General features: G+C 48.7%; 2 protein-coding genes across 7 annotated transcripts in view; both read right to left on the bottom strand.

Annotated features, from left to right (window-relative positions):
* The window catches only part of shroom3 (shroom family member 3), a 45,768-nt gene extending 32,055 nt beyond the window's left edge, over positions 1–13,713 (bottom strand). For 3 of the 5 annotated variants that reach the window (XM_040197188.2, XM_078088388.1, XM_040197195.2), the window contains exons 1-2: positions 13,085–13,713; positions 8,001–8,155 (exon numbers count right to left, since the gene is read on the bottom strand). In XM_040197188.2, coding sequence (XP_040053122.2) covers positions 8,001–8,155; positions 13,085–13,219 — 290 coding nt within the window. In that variant the 5' untranslated portion in view covers positions 13,220–13,713. Of the gene's footprint in view, positions 1–4,011; positions 4,154–8,000; positions 8,156–13,084 lie in introns of those variants that run through there. The other 2 variants (XM_078088389.1, XM_078088390.1) reach the window with 2 other exon arrangements.
* A 1,091-nt stretch (positions 13,714–14,804) lies between these two features.
* On the bottom strand, positions 14,805–23,457 carry LOC120831625 (uncharacterized). Of its 2 annotated transcripts, XM_040197196.2 has the most exons (7): positions 23,313–23,457; positions 18,056–18,175; positions 17,624–17,974; positions 17,400–17,513; positions 16,813–17,328; positions 16,507–16,623; positions 14,805–16,183 (listed from the first exon to the last, which is right to left on the bottom strand). In XM_040197196.2, exons 1-7 carry the CDS (start codon positions 23,392–23,394, stop codon positions 15,747–15,749), a joined length of 1,737 nt encoding a protein of 578 aa, XP_040053130.2. In that variant the 5' UTR covers positions 23,395–23,457; the 3' UTR covers positions 14,805–15,746. The 2 variants fall into 2 exon arrangements, with proteins under 2 accessions (XP_040053130.2, XP_040053131.2); XM_040197197.2 differs by lacking the exon at positions 18,056–18,175 and having other exon boundaries at positions 23,313–23,416.
* Between the last annotated feature and the right edge of the window lie 18 nt (positions 23,458–23,475).

Raw genomic sequence — 23,475 nt, 5'->3', positions numbered from 1 at the left:
CACACACACACACACGGGCTGATATCATTAACTGACGACATTCCACTCACGGTTCTTCACAAAACAACTCCGTCCGACGCACACAGGTGCAAAAGGCCCGAGACTGTGGAACTAGTTGAGCTGGTCTGGGGATGTGTGTCAGCAGCAACACACTTCCCTTGAAGAGGAGGGACACATTCCACTTTCCACCTCAAGACACAAACACAAACAGACGGCTTCCTCACCAAGCTGTGACACACATGAAATGTCCTGCTTTAACCTCATGAAAGCAGGACATTTCCTTCCACTCGCCCCCACTCGTGTTTATTTAGACATATTTGTGTCACGGCGAGTGCTGCTCATCAGCTGTTCGTACGCAAACACAACACAAACATGGGCTTCGTGACACAGTGACTCGGCGTAGTCCAACCACATGAGGGACGGCATACACCTCAGCTGATCTTCTTCTAGGAGGTGGACGCCGTGTGGTGACCCTCCACCACGTGTGTGCAAACAAGGGAGGCTCAGCAGACCACGCTGCAGATGGAGTCCATACATCAACTAACAGAAGAAGGGAGAAGCCTTCAGAAGAGATGGTCTGTGAGGTCTTTAACCAATCAGGGACGGGGGGGGGGACAAATGTCCTGTGCTTCTCCAACAGAGGCACAATGCTACATGCTAATATGCTATTTAAGCATGAAGTCATAAGGACTGATAATGTCGTCCTGCATCATCAACACTGGATGGTCTCATCATCACTCTGTGCTTCTCTGGTGTCACGTGTAGAGACGTAAATAACAAACAACAGGTAAATATAATGAAATACATGTCAATAACAAAGCGACAACAGTTACAAAGACCAACGTTTTCCCGTGTTTTGGGGCGGCTGACGCGTCACTCCCAGGAAGCCGCAGAATGAAGTCACCGGTTGACCGTTTCCACACTCACGAAGCCGCGCTGAGAGCAGCGGTTGCCGTGGGACACGAGCTTCAGCCGTGATCCCTTCTTCCTCCCCTTTCTTCACAGGAGAAACTCAAACATTCATTGAGCTCCATTGCGTCAACCGGAGACAAGAGGAGCACAAAGACGGAGAGTCACGGAAGATGAATGGACGGAGACAAAGAGGGAGAAATAGATGGAGGGAAACACCCACAACCAACCGACTGTGGATTCCAATTTGACACAACGAAGACAAAGTTAGGCGGAATTTCTGGTTTGAAAGACTGCGATATAGTCAAGTGATGTCCTTTTACATCCACACTACTAATCATGACTCATCAGAAATGTCATTGATGTATTGTTGGTATGTGGTTGCTTTATCAATGCCAGTTGATGTCAGTCTTCATAGTAACACCACTGATGGATCATCAACCGTGCAGCCAAATGCAGGGAGGTCAAAGGTCAAAGCACCGTGGCAACAGCTGGGACAAATATCTCTGCCTCCACGGAAACCCCTGTTATTGTAAGCGCCGCCCGTCCCGTCCCACGGGGACGCGCTGCGATGGGGCGTGTCCTCCCAGCGCTCAGACAGCGTGACTGGTCTCCGGCCGGCTGTCACTCAGTCACACTCCAGATGACGTCCCTGCTTTGTGCCCTGGACGTCTAATTCTGGGAATCTTAATGCTGCAGAATTGTTCAAACATCTTTTTTGAACAAACATTGTCACCGTTTCCTGTTTGCACCGTGACACTGATCCAACGTCACGGTTCTGGAATGAACCCGTTCAGCTCTCACGCGTGACAGAAGGGAAGCGTCAATTTACTTTCGGCTGTTTAATAATTAAAGCCATTAAGCACTTTCTGTAGTCGCACCACTATTTCTGTGCCCATGAGAGGAGCTCAGTCAGTTTGGAGGGTGAATCAAGTTGGATCAGAACACCATTTATTGCAAAGTTTGTCGAGTCTCTGATGGCAACACTAGCAGCCACAACAAGCTAACATGCTAACTAGCGAACACGCTAACTCGCCGGCCAGCGGCCCTTTTTGGGGTTTACTTGAAAAACCGTCAGAACCTTTCTAAATACCGTGATATGGATTTTTGTCCGGAGCGTGCAGCCCTGGTGCGTGATTTATACTAGTTAATATAAAGGAACATTACATCGACAACACGCAGCAGACCCGGCAGCCCAGCAGCACTAATGTGAACCACAACGCCCTCAGCACTGAATTCTAAATCAAAGCATCACGCTGCACGTGTTGGAAAAATGATTCTACCAGTGATCGGTCCCTGTTGTTTGGGTCGAGGAGGGTCGGCTGTGCACGCTGTCAGAGACACACAAACCAAACCACACAAAGCACACGCAAATACAAAGACAGCTGCCAAACCTGCTCCACAGAATGCTGACTGACTGATGCAGAGTCCGGTCCCTGCGGGGACACGGAAGACACAGCGGGGGCCGTCAACTACAAACTCATGTTTACAGTGTTAAAGAAAGCAAGCAGCCATTAGAACATCAGCAGTACATTAGATGCACATCCACATTGGCTTCACTCTTCAGAACCGTGGCTGAACGAGAAGGAGAGAAGAGGAGACTATAGGAAGTAGCCTGTAGCTCTTCATTGCATCTGCAGCTGGATGCAGGGATCACCACAGTCGCAGTGTTCTGGGTCAAATTAGCCCCCATTGAGGAATTTCTTGATTAAATCGACTAGACTCTGTCCTATAAGACTTTCTGCCCGACACACAACCAGCACTCAGGAGAAAGGTTGCACTTTGAGCAGCAATGCCAGTTTTCTCATTGCGCCTCGGGGGAAACAAAAGCTCTTGATGTGTAACGTGACGCCAGTGAAGGGCGGACTGCTGCTTACTGGGGATTAAAGAACAAACAGGGGGGGCAGCTGCAAGGTGCACGGCAGGGAGTGATGCACAGCCAGCGCTCAGGTGAGCGCTGATACCTCACGAGGACACCCAGTGTCGGGTATCAACCGAGAGAAGACTTTCACATCCAAACCCCGTCTGAGAGCACATGACGTGTGTCTACACGGCTTTAAAGGAGCAGCTCAGCATCCTGTTTGTGTGTGAAGAACAGGGGGAAACCACCAGCCTGCAACCACACTTACACCTCTGAATCAAAGCATTCCATCGATCGATTGTATCAATGATCCAGCCCGTGCGTCTGTCCGAAGTCTTTGCAGATGCTGCTGGTCTGGATCATGTTCGCCCACATGCAATGAGAAGTGCGGGTCTAATAAAGGCTTTTACAGGATGCATTGTGGGAATATGTTGTATTAAGTCTGGAAATATGTAGTTGTAATGAAATGTCACACTTTAAAGATTTGATTTGGTTATTTTCCCAGAAGGAATGCTGTGTGACGGTTCAATAATAACTGTCAGTAGAGCCTCAGACCGCAATGGATGCTTTCATTTGGCCCAATTATTACAGAAAACATACCGTTCCAACAGGAGGATTCTAACAAGGGCCTGAACGAGAATGGATGTTGAGAGATGAGGCAAACTGCTTCTCAGATACTGCAAAGTGTGTCTGGAGCGTCTGACTGACGACGCATCACCAATACGAGGGGCGCAAACACCGCAGAGACAACACACCAAATAAGTAAACACATCCAAACAAACATTAAGGACCGTGGCCCTGCAGAACAAAGATGTTCCACAGAGGTCAAAGGTCAGCGTTTTGCTCTATATGCCAATAATACATTTCCTATGACCCTTAATCCCAGTAACAAACTCAGACATTTAAATCAGCCAGCGCCGCAGCGTGAGACAGGCGTCACCTGCTGAAGCCCGACAATGTTGTTGTTGTTGTTGTCGTTGACAACCAATCAGCAAGATTATGACGAATCTGGACATGTGTGTGTAGTTTTATTCATCACTTTTATCAGCTGCAACAACGTATTTGCTAAACTGCACCCAGACATGTGATGATGGGAAGTAAAAGGAGACGTGACATGTCAGGAAGGAGTCAGTCAGTCCACCAGACAATAATAATACAACTAAATAATATGTCCATGTCAATTAATGTCAAGTTGCTATCATCACACACACACACACACACACACAGACGCAGAGACTCACAGCTGGCCGGCAGCTCCTCAGAAAACACTCGGCTTACTGTGAGACACTAACGACGTCCTCCCCTCTCACAGAGTGTCTCTGTGCGTGTCTCCCTCTCGGTCTTGCTCTGTTCTTAGCCAATCGGTGCTCCCCTGAACGCACCAATTGGAAGGAGGATGTCAGGTATGGAGGAGCGAGGGAGGCGGGGTGAGCAAGGCGGCGTCTGCCGAGTGTCGTCCTTTGTCTCACCGACTGGAGGACGGAGGAGCCGACGACATCTACACACCTACCAGACCTTTGACAAAGTCTGAATCGCACACTGTGTGTCCCCATAGAGTCCCCGCGTTATGTCTCACAGACAATGTGAGGCGACTGATTGGAAGGACACGGAACTCTCCGTCAGAACCAAAGAAGCGTGGAAGATGTGCTGCTTTTGAGAGGAATTTAGCCATTTTGGGATAAACAGCAAAAACAAAGTGTCCTGGATTTAATTCCGCCCTGACTTGAGCCCGTCTTCTGCACAGAAGCGGCCGCTGAGGCTTGTGGGTAGTGTGGTTCTTGACACCGTATTGAAAAAGACAACGTCTTATATCCAAATGGTCGTTCTAACAATCTCATACATCAAATGACTTCAGGATACGTATTTCCTGGAAAGTGTTTGAGGAAAGTTCCTGTTGTCTGTCTGGTTTCAGCTACAGCCAAACGTCGTAAAATCAGCCTTTTCTGCCTGAGAAGAGCTCGCGTAAACTCAGCAGACACTAAAGTCCGAAGGTGATCCAGGCCCAGGTGTCCACCAGTGGAGGAGAGACATCATGGGACGGCGCAGACAGCAGTCGCCCTTCTCGCGGGTCCTCATCGGACGCCTGCAGGAAGCCGATCCGACCACAATGGCCAGCGCTGCTCTGCGCCGTCACTTCCCGACCACACCTGAAGACCAGAACGCCATTTGTGCATCTACATCCGTCCTGCAGTCTGTGCGCATTTGTGTGTATCTAAAGTCCTCCATTGTGTTGTGTCTCTCACGCGTCTCTCCGGCTCCTGAATAAAAGCCGCAGTAGCAACAGCAGCCGTCGTGGCCGCCACGCCCCAAAGCCAAACACATACCTGTTTAGACCCGGCCAGGTGGCAACGCAGCACCAAAATAGATTCTGCACCTGAGAAGTGGAGCAAATGCATCCCACGTGTTCAAAGACGTGCTGCCGCACCATTCATCACACAGTTTCCACATTTTAGCAACTTCAACTGATCGTTTGATCAAACCACGGAAAGCAGAAACGAAGACGTTTTTTTGGAAATCTCATTTGGGCCGAATGGAGTTTTCTTAAAACGCATTTTGTCTACTGGCCATCGATGTGCGACTCCTCTGTTTGTACAGGAGTCTATTAGATAATAACTCTACTTCTCTCCCGATGAATCACCTCAGTAAACATTGTAAACATGACATATGTTGACTGATCACTGATCCATGTGACGGCTTTAATCACTTAGCCTCCACTACAGTGGACTCACATATCGCTGTCTTATCCGTGGGACTGGAAACCGCTGCAGAGGATGTGACCCGTTCGGTCCTTTGAAAGCTACTCAGTGACAAAACCAAAACAGCTGACTAGAACTATGACTATGACTAGAACTACGACTACAACTAGAACTATGACTAGAACTACGACTACGACTAGAACTAGAACTACGACTAGGACTACGACTACAACTAGAACTACGACTACAACTAGAACTATGACTAGAACTATGACTACAACTAGAACTATGACTAGAACTATGACTACAACTAGAACTATGACTAGAACTATGACTAGTACTATGACTAGAACTACGACTAGAACTATGACTATGAATAGAACTACGACTAGAACTACGACTAGAACTACGACTACAACTCGAACTATGACTAGAACTAGAACTATGACTACAACTAGAACTATGACTATGACTTGATCTAGAACTATGACTAGATCTAGAACGATGACTAGAACTATGACTAGATCTAGAACGATGACTAGAACTATGACTATGACTATGACTGTGACTAGATCTAGAACTAGAACTATGACTAGAACTAGAACTGACTATGACTAGATCTAGTACTATGACTAGGACTACAACTATGACTAGAACTACAACTATGACTAGAACTATGACTACAACTACAACTAGAACTATGACTAGAACTAGAACTATGACTAGAACTACGACTACAACTAGAACTATGACTAGAACTATGACTATGACTAGAACTATGACTAGAACTACGACTACAACTAGAACTATGACTAGAACTAGAACTACGACTAGAACTACGACTAGAACTAGAACTATGACTATGGCTAGAACTATGACTAGAACTAGAACTACGACTAGAACTACGACTAGAACTACGACTAGAACTACGACTAGAACTAGAACTAGAACTATGACTAGAACTAGAACTACGACTAGAACTACGACTAGAACTATGACTACGACTAGAACTACGACTACAACTAGAACTATGACTAGAACTAGAACAATGACTATGACTAGATCTAGAACGATGACTAGAACTATGACTAGAACTAGAACTATGACTAGAACTAGAACTGACTATGACTATGACTAGATCTAGAACTAGGACTAGGACTACAACTATGACTAGAACTACAACTATGACTAGAACTACAACTATGACTAGAACTATGACTAGAACTATGACTAGATCTAGAACTATGACTAGAACTATGACTAGAACAGTATTTTTAATAAACGGGCCCTGAGAGCAAACGCACTTTCATCCCACTTGCCGACCCTCTGGCCCTCTGACCCTCTGACCCTCTGACCTTCTGGGCCTCTGACCTTCTGGGCCTCTGACCTTCTGGGCCTCTGGCCCCGTTCTTGGCTGTGACCTCATCATCTCTGGTCGCCCTCGTTCACTTCTCCCCACATACAAGTATTTAATAGTTTAGGAGCAGCAAAATGAAACTCTCAGTTCAACTGAAGTCACATGATTGTGGATTTCTAGGAGCGTGTTCATGTTATGGACACAGACTAGGATGAGCTGTTTATACACAACAAAGTCTCCCTTTGGTGACACACGCTGACTTTAGCTCATTGTTTATCTCCATCCTGGTAATAGATCTGAATGAGTGTCTGACCAAAGAACGTTGCTGCTCTCTGTTTATGCGGAGTTTCACTTCTATGCTAACTAACTCTACACTGCAGTAATACGTAATCATCAGAACCATGGTGTGTGTGTGTGTGTGTGTGTGTGTGTGTGTGTGTGGATTCCAGATGACCAGCTCTGATTTGGACTCTGAACCAGGATGTTCAGCTGAATCCTGACCAGTTACACATTAGTCTGGTTCCCTGGAAGCAAGGAAGGAAAGAACAAAGGAAGGCGGGACGTCTTAAGCTCTCATTGTTTTCAGTGATTCATATTTTATCTTTGGTAGCAAAGAGAAACATCTGGTTTTCTGGCTGAAACCACTTCAGCCAGGCGACAGCAGATGCAGAGGTCTCTTAAAAGCTCTATTTTCTCTACTGAGCAGCCCGAGGCGACGCATCTGTGGCAAAAAGAAGCCACATAGTACAGTGAGAAAACGACTTGTCATGGGTTTATGATCTCAATCCCCAGTCTCAAGTCTTCTTGATACAGCCAGATGTTTATTTAGTAAAGTGCGTCCAGAGGCCATGTGACCTTGTGATTGACATGTTGTTACCAGAGACGAATACGCCGTCTCTTCTTTGCTCCCCCGAATTCCAAACATGGTAACTTGTGTTCATTGGCTCTACAAAAAAATAACATGGCGTCGCCAAGCGACGCAGCCTCCTGCAGCACCAGGCTGTGATTGGTCCGCTGACTACGTCCTTTACGGAGTCTCACGTCTCCGTTTTCACAGCACAACACGGCCGTTATTAAAAGGAAGAACGATTACGAGAGAACGGATCAGATCGAAGAGCTTTTGTGGGAAGAAATGCGCTTTTACAGCTCACAGAAGACACAAACGCAGAAGGTGTACCTGCGGACGGTGAGCTGCAGAGTCTTGTAGGATCCTTTGACCAGAGCGATGGCCTCCTGTCTGAATCCGCCCAGCTCCACTTCGTTGATGATGATGATCTGATCCCCCGTCAGCAGAGGCTGCTCCAAGCGGTCCGCTTTACCCCCCTCCTCCACCTGCACGCACACAATACGACACCTGTGAGTCCAGATCTACTGGGAAGCAAAGCGAAAATGTCCACCGAAGGGGAGTCCTCTGGTTGTGAGAAAGTGACTCTTCTCTCTTGATTTATTACCTCAGTACACATTGTAAACACGAGTTTATGGTCTCTATTCTTCTTCAATACTGCATAACGTGAGACGTGTAAGTAGCTGAAAAGAAAGTCTTGACTGTTTCCCTGCTGGCTTTGGTCATTCTCACATCCTGTCTCTATTTATATTATTATTCAATTTCTAATTAAATCGACAGTTCACTTAAACCCTGCGATCAAAACAATACACACAACGAGGACGGATTACTGCTCATCCAATAATAAGGGTTTCGTTATAGAACCATTAGCCACGGTGACATGATGATATACAGCATTTTAATTACACGTTACTTTGCCTGAAGCTCTTATGGTGGAGACAAAGACTTCAAGCAGCAGGACGGCTGAAAGACACACACACGCACACACACACACACAGACACAGACACACATAGACATGCACGTACGCACACACACACACACGCACACACACACACACAGACACAGACACACATAGACATGCACGTACGCACACACACACACACACACACACACACACACATATACATGCGCACACACACACACGCACACATAGACATGCACACACACACGTACACAAACACACACGCACACACATGCACATACGCACACACAGACAGACATAAACATGCACGCACACATAAACATGCACACACTCACGCACACACACGTACACAAACACACATGCACATACGCACACAGACAGACATAAACATGCACGCACACATAGACATGCACACACACACATGCACACATAAACATGCACACACGCACGCACACACACGTACACAAACACACATGCACATACGCACACAGACAGACATAAACATGCACGCACACATAGACATGCACACACACACATGCACACATAAACATGCACACACGCACGCACACACACGTACACAAACACACATGCACATACGCACACACAGACAGACATAGACATGCACGCACACATACACAAACACACACACGCACACACACATACACGCACATATGCACACACCCACACACATAGAGATGCACGCACGCACACGTAAACAAACGCACACACATGCACACGCACACACCCACACACAGACATAAACATGCACGCACACATACACAAACACACACGTACGCACACACACACACACACACACACAGACGCACACAAGCACGCACACACACACAAGCACGCACACACACACACACACATGCACACAAGCACACACACACACACACGCACATGCGCACCCCCCCCCACACACAAGCACGCACACACACACACACACACACACATGCACACACCCACACACATATGCACGCACACACACACACACACGCACACGTACACAAACCCACATATGCACGCACACACCCACACACATAGACATGCACACAAACATACACACACGCACACACACACATACAGACACGTACGCACGCACACACACACACACACACACACAGTCGGCGTGACCCGCTGCATTATCTGCGTGTCGGCGGCGTGCGTGGTCGGTATCAGGACCTCCGACCCCGTCCCCGTGTTCAGCGCTGAGTGTCCTCGCTGAGGTCACGTTGTCTCATGTCCTCGGTGTCATAATCTCTATTAAATCCTGACGTGGTGGTCAAATCATCTCTGCAGACAACAGCAGTCGGCTGGGACAGAACCGGCTCGGTGGGCCTTGGTACCGCGAGTCCACGCAGGAGACATTTGTCCACAGGGGCAATACTGTGCCACAGATCAGCACCGGAAGACGAGACATTCTTTTTGCTTTGTTGTGTTGTGCAATAATGTGCAAAGCCTGAGACCACGTCTTCACGTCGTGCTGCTGTCGGTCAGAACATGAACACTGAGGCGTTCAGCCCTGATCGTACGACACGAGGGCCACAGCGTGTAATCACCATATGATGGAGAAAGAACACACACTTATCAGTGTGCGATCGGGGTCATCAGGAACACGTGTTGCAGTTCGTCCACGACACAGAGAACTGGATACAGAGTTGAAAGTCGCTCAATGCACGATTGGAATTCCCAGAACAAAACCAGATGTGATACTAAGCATTAATGTAGTGTTCCTCTGCATCCGTAGGTCTATACAGGAAGCACACGCGTGGTTTTTTAATCCAAGCACAAGCTGCGGCTCGAGGCTCCTTCACATCGGTGCAGGAAGAACGGTAACTTTTAAAACCATGAGAGTCATTGTTCCTTCTCAAAGGTTTTTCACCCTGAAACCAGATGAGACACAGAGATCTCTTTTGCACGGTTCTGGGCAGCAGGTGAAGCTTCTACTCCAATCGGGTGCAACGCGTCAATGTGCAGGATTTCACTTTTTCTGTGATTGAAGGTATCGAGCACTTTGTCCAAAACAACAAACCCGCTCATCTGGGACCCTTTGAATGTTAAAACAACTGCCAGGAATTTCACTTCAAGGCGTGTCCGATTCCCTGAATTCTCGTCTGAATTACAACATGTGTTGTGTTTCAACAAAAGCATTTTGTGTTCAGATCCAACCGGGCCTGAGATTCGAAAGAGTCCCCAACACAGCGCTCACGCGAGAGCCAAAAGCAACACAAGACATTGTGGAAAACTCGTTTGGTTTGAACAGACAACACAAGTGTGGGATGTGTCTAATGAGCAGCGCTGATGCAAAGGAAATAGAAACATCCTTTCACAGCTGGGAGGGAAGAACGGTGTGTTAAATCGTAGAGCGGTGCACGCGGCTGCACGGTGAGCCTTTTTCAGGAATAAATACACCCAAATAAGGCCCGCTCGCAGAATCACTCAGCAACACAGCGCCCGTGTGTGTGTGTGTGTGTGTGTGTGTGTGTGTGTGTGTGTGTGTGTCAGTGACTTTGGTATTCCAGCTGAAATTCATTACCCTGCAGACGGCGATGTCCAAACAGAGCGGCTCAGTCTGTTCATACCGTGACTGAAACAACATACCTCCTCTAATCAATAAAGGCCGTGTGATTTGTGAAAATATACTCACACAGTAGTGTGTGTGTGTGTGTGTGTGTGTGTGGGGGGGGTAGAAAAATAACTAAATTGATTTTGAATAGCAAGGTTGTGCCTTTGTCCTCTATCTTTTCCCGTCTGTTACTGCATTGTCAATGTCTACTGAAAGTAGAAGTAAAAGAAAGTGAAGTGTTTTCATTTGTATTCATCACTTTATGAACCCGCCATTGTTGAGGTGTTTGGGGACTGAAAATCCAATTATATTTTAGTCCAACGCAAGTTTTAGATGGTCCACCTGTAAACGCACCCAAACCTGTGTGTCCCTTATCATCAGGCTGTGTTTGCCCCTTTAAGAAACCATGGAACGTGAAGCCAATGAGGAACCGTAAACTCTTCTCTGTCCAGCAGGGGGCGACTCTTCTGGCTGTTGAAAAGTCGATGACAAAATGACTCTACGTCTCTCTCCTAGAGAGTTTATGGTTACAGCTTAACCAGTGTCCTTTATTTTGAAGGGGTAAGCCTGGCCGTGTAATTGCACACGTCCAGTTCGATGGCAGACCCTCAGATTCCCACTCATTCAAAGCATTTAACCTGGGCCAAACCACCTGGATTAACAGAAACCTGCACTGTGACCTCTGACCCTGGCTCACAGCCAAAAGAAACCGCACTGTCAAGGAACAGTAGACAAGAATCTATTTTGTAAATCTGCTTCACTGTGTGTCAGACAAACGCAGGGAGACATTGGTTGGACATGTTGGACAAACAGACAGAAAGGGTAAAAACAGACAGAAAGGGTAAAAACAGAAAAGGGCGCTGGCGGTGAAACATGGAGAACTGTGCTGGAAATGATCTGATTATGTTACAAAATAAAAGCGCAAGCATGTTTAAAAGGACAACACATAATTGACATTCTTGTCCTATTTTACTGCATGCAGTTTGGCCTCTGTCCCAAACCAGCTTACTCATTTGCATTCTAATAACAATGAGGCCACATTGCTTTGGGGACAAACAGGATATCATCATCACTTTCCTAACAACAGTAGTCCAGGCTGAGTAGTTAGTGATTTCAAAAATCACACTTTGAAAGTGCCATATTTTATTTAGGCCCCATTTCACATTATTTCGTAACAGGTGAAATAATTATTCAACCATTGATTGAATGCAGTAGATTCTGTACAACATAAATGAGTCTGAACTGTTTATTCTCATCGATAGACGGTTTGTTGAGGAAGAACAACACGCTGTGTATCAGTTTGAGGTTTGAAAAGGAAGGAAGTGGGCTCTCGTCTTTGTGGTGTTCCAAACGACTTCCTGGATTAACAATCTCGTCAGCCGGTAACACGGTGTTCTTTTCAGTTGTGGTTGAGGGTGAAAGACAAATGGCCAAAAGTTGTCTGAATGTTTCAACCTGGTATCAGTTTATTGCATTTTGTAAACTTAGTTTCAAGTAAACTTACAAATGTTAAAATTGAAGTTAACAGGAAGTTTTTCAAACTATTTTGTCGGCGTTGCACTGACTTTTTGGTCTTCCTGATGCTGGTGTCTCTCCCCCCTCTCTCTCTCTCTCCCCCCCACTCGTTACCTTCCTGCCGGTAACCTGAGCCGCTCTGAGGCGCGTTCAAACAAAACGCGATGAAACCGCGCCCCCCAGTTTGGAAACCGCTGCCTTATTAGACCACATTGTAAACACAAGATCCCCCAGATCGATAATATTACACTATATTGTAATATTATCGATCTATACATGTACAGTAGCAGTAAAAAGTGGGCACTCTTTCTCATTGAATTGAATGAGAAAATGTAAACTACTGTATACATACTATATATGTGAGTACTTTGCGCGTGACGCGCGATGACGTCACGAGGACGGTCCCGTACCTTGGAGATGATCAGCGGCTCTCCGTGCTCCAGGCCGCCCTGCAGGGTGAAGCCCCACGGCGCTCCTCCCTGCAGCCGGGCCTCCACCAGCACCCGGCCGCCCCCTCCTCCGCCCGCCCGCACCCCGTTCTCCATGTCCGGGGACGGGGTTCGCTCACCGCCCCCCCGCGGGCCGCGTGAGTCCTCCGCCCGGTGACGGAGGGGTCGAGCACCGCACAGCCGAAAACGGTCCCTTCTTCACCGGCGCATTTCCGTCACGCGCGTGGAGGGAGGCGACGGGAGACGGAGTCCGCGTGTCCCGCAAAGTTCATTCCTCACGCGCGCAGCGGCGCCACAGACCCCCGCAGACCCCCCGCGGCCCGGCGGGGTCAACGAGTTCACCGAGAGGAGAACGCGTTACACTGTGACGTGAGAGCAGCTCCAACAGGGATCCAAACTCTCTCTCCCTGTCTCCCTGTGTGTCTCTCTCTCTCCCTGTCTCTGTGTCTCTCTCCTTCCTCTCTCTCTCTCTCTCTCTCTGTCTCTCTCTGTCTCTCTCTGTCTCTCTCTCTCTCTCTGTCTCTCTCTCTCTCTCTGTCTCTCTCTCTCTCTCTGTCTCTCTCTGTCTCTCTCTCTCTCTCTCTGTCTTCCGAAAATCAGTTTAGCATCACAATAGGATTTACTGCGACTCACTGAGCGAAAAGAAAAGAGGGAAAAGAGAGAGAGGGAGAGAGCGGGGAAGGGAGGGGGTGTTAAGAGAAGGAGAGGGAGGCCAGGGAGGGGGTAGGAGGTAGGAAAGGAGGGATGAGGGGAGGGTGTAAGACAGGGCAAGAGGAACACATGGGAGAACCTGATAGAAAGGGGAGAAGAAGACGTGTGGAAAGGTTCCTCAGTGCTGATGCATCATGGTCCGGCCCTGGGGCAGCACGCTGCAGGTGGAGGTCGGAGGGTATTGAGGGTGACCAGAAAGAAGGCGGTCCATGCCGGGGGGGCGGGGCCTCTCCCTTAAACACCTGTTGCCACTTCAACCAAAATGTCTCAGCCTTTTTGGCAGGTCAGCGAAGTGATCGTGATTGATCACCTGGGACCACGAATGTCAATCCAACCAATAGTTGATTAGATGTTTCAGAGTAGTTGGAGGGTTTGAGGGCTCCAGCGGTTTCCTTCACCTGGGTTCAGAGGTCGGTCCCGTACATCCGGTCGGCTGCCAGCGCTCAGGACCACCGAGCTACTGAGGATTTGAGGACGAGTCCACGGTAGCGCTTCGTCTCGTTGTGCTTTGTGTCTATTCGTTGTTGTTCGGCGTTTCCTTTTGTGTTGCTTTGTCTCTTTGTGGTCTTATCATGTTTGCAGTCTTTGTGGTCCTTTTTGATCTTCTAACCCGTCTTCAAAGACCACTGTGTTGTTATCCAAGTTCGCCATCTAGGGGTGGGCGGGACTCTAAAGGCAGAAGGTTCACACTTTCCTTTAAAGTCCACGATATTTCTCAATAGTTTATACTTGAAAAAGAAATATGACTGGAGCTTTTAAATGGATTCAGGTGACCTTTAAATTTAAATAATAGTTTATTACAACCAAACATTGGTGACAGTGAAGACATCTTGTTTAATCAAAAGTTTGATAAAGACTGTCACTCATTTGTGTCACACATTTAATAATGACACACATATGAAGTCCACATTTCTGCACTTGGACAAATCATTCTTATGTGAATGTGCAAAAAAACAGGGTAGAAATAATATTAATTCAAAGATTTTAATTGAACAAAAACCTTGTTTTGTAACATATTATTTTTAAACATGTAAATGTTTTTTAAAATACAAGTACTTGAAAGCCCTTAACACATTTTATACAGCTGCACAAGCAGCCGACAATGAGATAATAGTAATAAACCTGCACACGTTACAGAATTCTTAACATGTTATGGCGAATGCAGCCCTTCATATTGTAGAAATATAAACTATCACATGACAAACAAACAGAAAACATCCGTTAGGGACGTGGAACGAAGCTGAGATGTTCACAGGTCCAGTTAATAAAAGACAGCGTCCCTCCCAGCGGAGACGCTCAGAGACACACAGCCGGGCGGTGCAGGGAAAGGTGGTGCCACCAGCGGGTGCAGCTCGTGAGACCAACCGTCCCCCTGGGTCAAAGTGTCCACTAGTCCAACCCTCTGCTTCGTCAGAGGGCGATGCGCTCCGGCGGAGACGCTGACGCACACATGCTAAACGTACGTAGCGCCAGGCCAATTAGGATTGTTGGTGTTGTTCTGTGGGCTGAATGTGGATCCTGACGCGGGACCTCGGTTCTGTTTGAACGTGGCTGAGGTGCCGACGCTATAGAACCAATGGAAGAAGTACTCACATTGAATTGAGAGACAACGTGTCCACACTTTTGACTGGTACTGCAAGTTCTAAGATGAAGCGATGACGACGGAGGCGTAAATGCAGTTTATCAGGTCCACTGAGACACAGAAGATGTCATTCTGATGCCGTCTCTCTGTAAAACGTGTTAACGATGGAGAATGTCTCTGTAAATCTGCGATCAAGGGCTGAAATAAAACGTGTAGCTGTGTGTTCTGACTTTGGAAACAACCTCATCATGTCTCAAACTGAACCTCTTCACGCGTGTTGACCCTCAGCTGCACCCTCGTGGGCCGTGGGAGACACCAGGTGTTGACACACTAAGCCTCCTCCGACGCGCTGTGGATCGTCTCGATGATCATCTTCTTCAGCTTCTTCACTCTGTCCGCCGGCGTCTCGTTGAGACACTCCTCCACGTACTTCAGGAAGCCCGCGTGCGGCGCCGGCGCCTGGCTCCGACCCAGCGTCCTCGCCGCGTCCAGCACCTCGCCGCAGGGCCGCTTGCGTCCTCCCGACACTCGGCTGTCGGCGGGGGACGGGGACGGGGGAGGGGAGTGCTGGGAGGCCGGGGGGGTGGGCGGGGGAGGGGGTTCCAGGCCCGGCGCTGCGTGGGGGTCTTCGGGCCGCTCGCAGAGGAACACCAGCTGGCGGTAGTGTTTCCACTTGGGGAGGTGGGGGTCCTGCGAGCCGCTCAGCGCCTTGTGCTCCCGCTGGAAGATGGTCCGCAGGTTACGGAACTTCGTCTTTATGTCCTCCGCTGAGGAAGGAAGAATCACAGGAGCGGTCAGCACTCGAATGTTCAGTTAAATGACCTGAAGTAGTGTGAGTGGCCTCCAGGATGAGAGCTGCTGGAATCTAAAGGAAAGGAGCTTCAAAGTTTGATCAGTGACGGGAAACACGGATCACGTGAGTGACTCATTCGTGTTCTGCAACACATGGAGCTTCAGAGAAACCGTAGCTTCGCCGCTGCAGACGGACGTCACTGACGTGCGTCTCCCGTAGACATTGGGAGGTCATTTATTTGACGGTTTGCATTCAGCGGTCATGCCTCAGCCCCACAAAGAGCCCCCCCGCTGTTACCTGAGAAGGGAGGCGACCCGTCGTCGGACAGCATGCTGCTCAGCGCCTCCAACTGGCTCTGTCTCAACAGCCGGTTCTTGTAGTTCTCCGACCTGTGGTTCCACAGACAGCTGTGCTCTAGAGACAGAAGTCACGTGGATGAAAGCGTGAGTCTTTTAGCACAGAACGCGGCCTCTGGTGGCAGCAACGGGTATTACAACAACAACCGGCGCTGGATAAAAACACATGTATGACCACACAGGTCCACGAGGAGACGTGTGAACACGTGGAAGAAATCACGGATCAACAACAGACGGCGGCACCAACCGGAGTAAAACGATATGAGCCGCTGGACTTTGGCCTCGCTCCAGTGGCAGCGGGGGTCGGTGCTCCGCTTGCCGCCGGCCTGAACCGAACCGGGGGGGCGAAGGGGCCAGGGGCTGGTACCGGGTTGGGCGTCCTGCTGGGGAGAGGACGGGGGGGCGCCGGACGTGGCGCCGGCCGCTGGGTCCGCTTGCTTGAGGTCACCCGGAGACGCGAGGAGGAAGTCTTGGTAGGCGGCGCCGCCGTTGGCTTCGATGCCGCCGGGGTCCCCGAACTTGATCTGGGCGGAGGGGGGCGGGTGGTTTTTGAGATCCAGGGCCTGGTCTACCCGGGGCGGCGGTACCTTCACGTCGTCTGGGCCCTCGTCTTCATCGCAGGACTCGCAGAGGAAGAGCAGCTGCTGGTAGTGTTTCCATTTGGACAGGTGGAGCTTGTCGGCCCCCCTGCTGGCCTGCACCGCCTTGAACTCCCGGTTGAAAATGGTCCGGAGGTTCTTAAACTTGAACTTCACGTCTTCGACTGCAAAAGAGCGAAAGAGGAGTCACATCTCCAGTCCCGGTTCATTTTCTGCATAAACACTCAACCCGTACTTGAGAACGGCGCCGAGTCGTCGGACAGCCGGCTCCTCACAGCCTCCAGCAGCCGCAGCCGCAGCAGGCGGTTGCTGTGGTTTTCGGACCTCTTCTTCCAGAGGCAGTGGTGCTCTGTGACACAAAAACAACACAACGGCAGCCTGTCAGCCAGGATCCGAGCCCCGGTGGGGGTTTGGATCAACAAGCGATGTTGGGAATCGGTCTGGGTGGGTTGGCGTTACCAGAGTAGAAAGCGATCAGTGCGCGCTCTCTCTCCTCAGTCCACAAGCACTTCCCCGGCGCGCTGGGGGGCACGCAGGAGGCCGAGGAGCAGGTGGGCACGTCGGGGAGGCGGGGGTCGATCAGCGGAAGGGAGGAGCCGGCGGTCCGGCCCTCCTTCCGCGGCGAGGTCGGCCGTTCTTCCGGGCCGCCGTCCGGGTCCCAGCAGCCCTGCAGGAACATCAGCTGCTCGTAGTGCTTCCACTGCGGCGCGAAGGCGTCGTCGGACCGGCCCGCCTCGCTGGCCTTCACCATTTTGTACTGCCGCTGAAAGGTGGTGCGCAGGTTCTTGAACTTGTTCTTGATGTCGTCCACTGGAGAGAAAGAGCAGATGATTTGGGGTTTCTAGACAAAGTGCAGCTCGGGAAGATCAAAGTCCGCAGCCACAGGCCGACCTGTGAACGGAGCGGGAGGCGGCGCCGCGGACAGAAGGGCCCGCAGACGTTCCAGGGTTTCCCATCGGAGCTGGCGGTTCTTGTAGCTCTCGGATTTGTGGTTCCACAAGCAGCTGTGCTCTGACAAATGAAAGCCAACAAGTTACTCAGCCACTACATTATTGAACGTGTATGTATAAATATATATGTTTTGTTGTATTGGGAGCCAAATAGATCAGTGACCATACAATTCTATGCTTGTACACTATATATATTATTGAAATGAGACAATTTGTCTCTTTGTAATTCATTATGATTTTGAAGAGTTTATTTTACCAGCTTGATGGTTTTGATAACAAATAATAATTCTGTAAATTTAAATCCAGGCATTTATTTGTGACATTTTGTTTTAGGAGTAATATTTAAGACTCGCCTACATAAAAAGATAATCTCCAGAGGTGTACAGTTCGTTGATTTAACACACACACACACACACACACACACACACGTGTATATAAATTAGGGCTGTCAAAATTGCTCAAATATATTCGAATATCTGGGCACGTCAATAACAGGACAAATTAATACGAGACATAACTACTTGTATAGGTGATTTAGTTAAGTTTAAACCGATTAACAACATATTACCTACACAAAAATAAGTAAATTAACTAATGGCCAAGACCGCAGACGTCTCTCTCTCTCTGCGCAAAGCGGTTTAAATGAACGACAATAAAAAACAAATGCTGAGCGCTGATCAAGAGTTTTGTCCAAGCAGTTTAATGTCGCGATTCTTATCCCAAATATGTCAGGCTTCATTCAGTGATTGAAACTGAAAGTTTTACCGTACCGACATTGAAGCGAGTGAAACATGTAAACATGGAACTTTTCATTGGCATGACACGGCAAATAATCAAACCAGTGCATGAAGCTGTTGTTGTAGCCGATCTGGTCTATTTTATTTATGCAATATACAGTCAGGCGCGCGCCCACTCGCAAAGTCACATTCAAATATTCATTTTCACATTCGAATATGTATTCAAATATAGAATATTCGTTGACAGTCCTAGAAGGTGGGACGCACCGTGGGACGGGAGCACCTTCGTGGACTGTTTGTATTGTATGTTTGCATTGTATTTCACTTTGTAGCTGTATTCCTTATCACTTTGTTTAGTTAATAAATATATATATTTTTTTACACACCATGGTGTGAGGCGCCAGGCGGGTGTGGGGATACTCATAAGTCCCCGGCTGAGTGCTGCTACATTGGAGTTTACCCCAGTGGACAAAAGGGTCGCCTCCCTACGCCTTCAGGTGGTGGGGGGGAAAACTCTGACTGTTGTCTGTGCATATGCACCAAACAGCAGCTCAGAGTATTCAGCCTTTTTGGGGACCCTGAATGGAGTCCTGCATGGGGCTCCAGTAGGGGACTCCATAGTCCTACTGTGAGACTTCAATGCGCACGTGGGCGACGATGGAGACAACTGGAGAGGCGTGATTGGGAGGAATGGCCTCCCTGATCTGAACCCGAGCGGGTGTTTGTTACTGGACTTCTGTGCTAGTCACGGATTGTCCATAACAAACACCATGTTCGAACATAAGGATGTTCATAAGTGTACGTGGTACCAGAGCACCCTAGGCCAAAGATCAATGATCGATTTTGTAATCGTATCGTCTGATCTGAGGCTGCATGTTCTGGACACTTGGGTAAAGAGAGGGGCAGAGCTGTCAACTGATCACCATCTGGTGGTGAGCTGGGTCAGAGGATGGGGGAAGACTCGGGACAGACCCGGTAAACCCAAGCGTGTAGTGAGGGTGAACTGGGAACGTCTGGAGGAGGCCCCGGTCCAAGAGATTTTCAACTCACACCTCCGGCGGAGCTTCTCTCACATTCCTGTGGAGGTAGGGGACATTGAACCGGAGTGGTGTATATTCAAAACTTCCATTGCTCAAGTTGCGGCAGTGAGTTGTGGCCTCAAGGTCTTCGGTGCATAAAGGGGCAGTAACCCTCGAACCCCGTGGTGGACACCAGTGGTCAGGGAAGCCGTCCGACTGAAGAAGGAGGCCTTCCGGGTTATGATATCCGGTGGGACTCCGGAAGCAGTTGCAGTGTACCGACGGGCTCAAAGGGCAGAAGCCTCTGACGTGATGGAGGCAAAGGAGTATGAGAGGAGTTTGGGGTAACTGTGGAAAAGGACTTTCCGTGGGCACCAAAGTGCTTCTGGAAGACCATCCGGCACCTCAGGGGGGGGAAACGGCGAACCATCCAAGCTGTGTACAGTAAGGATGGGGCCCTGTTGACCGCGACTGAGGAGGTTAACACATTTTGAGCAACTCCTGAATCCAACTACTATGCCCTATTTGGTAGAGGCGAAGCTGGAGGCGGAGGAGGGATCATCGGCAATTGGCCTGGTGGAGGTCACTGAGGTAGTCAAACAACTCTGCAGTGGCAAAGCCCCGGGGATTGATGAGATCCGTCTAGAGATGCTAAAAGCAATGGGTGTTGGGGGGTTGTCTTGGATGACACGCCTCTTCAACATTGCGTGGAAGTCTGGGACAGTGCCAAAAGAGTGGCAGACCAGGTGGTGGTACCCCTCTTCAAAAAGGGGGCCCAGAGAGTGTGTGCCAATTACAGGGGTATCACACTACTCAGCCTCCCGGGTAAAGTCTACTCTAAGGTGCTGGAAAGGAGGGTTCGGCCGATAGTCAAACCAAGGGTTGAAGAGGAACAATGCGTTTTTTGTTCTGGTCGTGGAACGACGGACCAGCTCTTCACTCTTTCCAGGATCATAGAGGGGGCTTGGGAGTATGCTCATCCAGTCTACATGTGTTTTGTGGACTTGGAGAAGGCGTATGACCGGGTCCCCCGAGAGTAAATGTGTTCGGGTGCTCTGCAGTAAGTCGGAGGCGTTTCCGGTGGGGGTTGGCCTTCGCCAGGGCTGCGCCTTGTCACCAATCTTGTATTGAGTTTGGCCGGAGAATCGGAGCAGCGGGGGCGGTATTGCACTCGCTTTACCGCACCGTTGTGACGAAAAGAGAGCTGAGCAAAGGCAAAGCTCTCGATCTACCGGTCAATCTTCGTTCCTACCCTCACCTATGGTCATGAAGGATGGGTCATGACCGAAAGAACTAGGTCACGGGTACAAGCGGCCGAAATGGGTTTCCTCAAGAGAGTGGCTGGGGTCTCCCTTACAGATCGGGTGAGAAGCTCAGCCATTCGTGAGGAGCTCGGAGTAGAGCTGCTGCTCCTTTGCGTCGAAAGGAGCCAGTTCAGGTGGTTTGGGCATCTGGTGAGGATGCCCCCTGGGCGCCTCCCTAGGGAAGTGGCCCAGGCACGGCCAGCTGGGAAGAGGCCCCGGGGAAGACCCAGGACTAGTTGGAGAAATTATATCTCTGCACTGGCCTGGGAACGCCTTGGGATCCCCCAGTCAGAGCTGGTAGATGTGGCCCGGGAAAGGGAAGTTTGGGGTCCCATGCTGGAGCCCCACGACCCGACCCCGGATAAAGTGGTTGAAGATGGATGGATTTACATTTACATTTAACATTTATACTATTTAACAACTTTGTGTTACTTCCAAACCTTATTCTTGGAAAAGTTATTGCATGAATTTACATGAATTTCTCTCTAAATTTTTGAAAAAGTGACATATGAATATTGTCGTTTTCATACGATAATGCTAAATGTACCAAAACTGTGCAGGATTTTAGAACGTGCAACATCTTACAAACGGCGCCCCATAGGTATCTACCGTCCGAAATGCAACGCAGATTTCGGTGCTTGCCTTTGGTGCCTGAGCCTATTGAAAAACTTTATTAACACTACATTGATGACACCGTCCTCGCAGTAGCTAACGACAGCGTACCGCTTGTGCAGCTACAGCAGCTAGCTAGCCATCTGCCTTCTATTTATATTTATTTAAGTCAGTGTTTCCCCTCCGTTATTCAAAGTTTTCACCCCGATGGACACGGACGAACACGTGTCCAGCAGCGGTCACAGCGTGAGTCCCTCCTCTGCTGTCCCCGGACGGCCCGAGTGTAGCGGCGTTCTGCAGACACGTGACTCGCGCGAATGACAGGAGATTGTTTGTTAGCTTTTCACGACGTCAATACATCGAGACACAGAAGGAGCGTCAATCCAACACAAATGCTTTCAATATATGTTGCTTATCTTTAGTTCCTGCACAGTGAGCATTCATCTAAAATTAAATAATTAATATTCTCCAAATTCCAATGAACCAATATACACCCTTTTGGCTTTAACATAGGGGAAACACTGTAATTAAACTGTAAACACTTAATATATTGTTCAATTTGAAGAAAAGAATTAGCTTTGGCAATAAAAAAAACTTTCTTTAATTTTATCAATCATGGTTATGTGCTTTTTTAATAGAAAAGTATCAGTTCAGGCGTCGTTTAGGCACCGGTATCGTTTTAAAAGTATTGGGTTAGCACCGGTATCGGAAAAAAACCCAAACGATACTCTCTACTTTCCAGGCTGACTAACATCCTACTGGGGCTGAGACGGTTTTATATATAGTTTATACTTAATATTATCAACAGAAATGGACAAAGGCGTAACCACACAGTGAGCTCAGGTAAACAGTGACGTGCGGTTATGTTCCTATGCAATAGAGAAAGTCCTTGCATACAAGTTAATAAACGTGTGTGCTGTTGTGGTTTTTAATTGATGGGCTCTCCTCTGTCTTGAGATTGCATTATTACTGTTAGCTGAAAGTACATGGCCTAACAGATTTCATTTGAATTTAAAATAACCGGGAAACAAGTTTTTCTCAGCCGGAAATATAAAATGCTCTGGAGGAGCAGCGTATCTTCCTGAATTAAATGAAATAATTGTATCTTCTTTATCTGTACTTTATAAATGTTTCGGCTTTTAAGGCTTTTACTGTCGAGCGCAGCAGGTTGCTGGGCAACGGGAGCAGCGGCGGTAAAGCTGAAGACGCAAGCAGGAAGTCCCCGTAGGACAGAACCGTCCCGTTTCAGAGACCGTTCGGTTCAGTCTATGTGGTCGTTGGAGGACCAGTCCAGGTCTACGAAGGCTGCAGTCTACAAGGATGCAGCCTAGCGACTTTGAGACGCAGCCACAGCTACAGCTTACTTCAGTTGCTAGTCGCCATTGCTGTTACTGCCTTCATCGCTCGTTTCCGTTGGTCTCTTCGAGCAACGGTTGCCGCTAATTGTTGCAATTTATGACAACCTATCAATCAAAAAGACAACTTTTAAGCAACGACAAGTTGCTATTGTAGCGCGTTTGACTTACTGGAGAAAAACTCAATGAGATCCTTCTCTTTCTCCGCCGTCCAGTGCCGCTCGGGTGTGAAGCTGAACGGAGGCCCCTCCATGTTGTTGCCGTTCAATCCCTCCCGTATACCGCAACCAGGTCACATGATCCAGCCTCCAGGCTCCTGATTGGACAGACGATA

The sequence above is a fragment of the Gasterosteus aculeatus genome, chromosome 14 (assembly GCF_964276395.1).
Source record: "Gasterosteus aculeatus chromosome 14, fGasAcu3.hap1.1, whole genome shotgun sequence".
Lineage (NCBI taxonomy): Eukaryota > Metazoa > Chordata > Actinopteri > Perciformes > Gasterosteidae > Gasterosteus > Gasterosteus aculeatus.
The sequence above is the reverse complement of the archived record's forward strand: the minus strand, read 5'-3'. Positions and strand labels throughout refer to the sequence as shown.

What these genes read in the sequence shown, in the direction of transcription:
- LOC120831625 (XM_040197196.2), bottom strand. Translation starts at nt 23,394, where the DNA reads ATGGAGGGGCCTCCGTTCAGCTTCACACCCGAGCGGCACTGGACGGCG. An exon ending in TCTCATTGAGTTTTTCTCCA is followed by an intron (nt 18,176 to 23,312) that starts GTAAGTCAAACG and finishes TTCATTTGTCAG; the next exon opens with AGCACAGCTGCTTGTGGAAC. An exon ending in GCTCATATCGTTTTACTCCG is followed by an intron (nt 16,624 to 16,812) that starts GTTGGTGCCGCC and finishes TTCTGTCTCTAG; the next exon opens with AGCACAGCTGTCTGTGGAAC.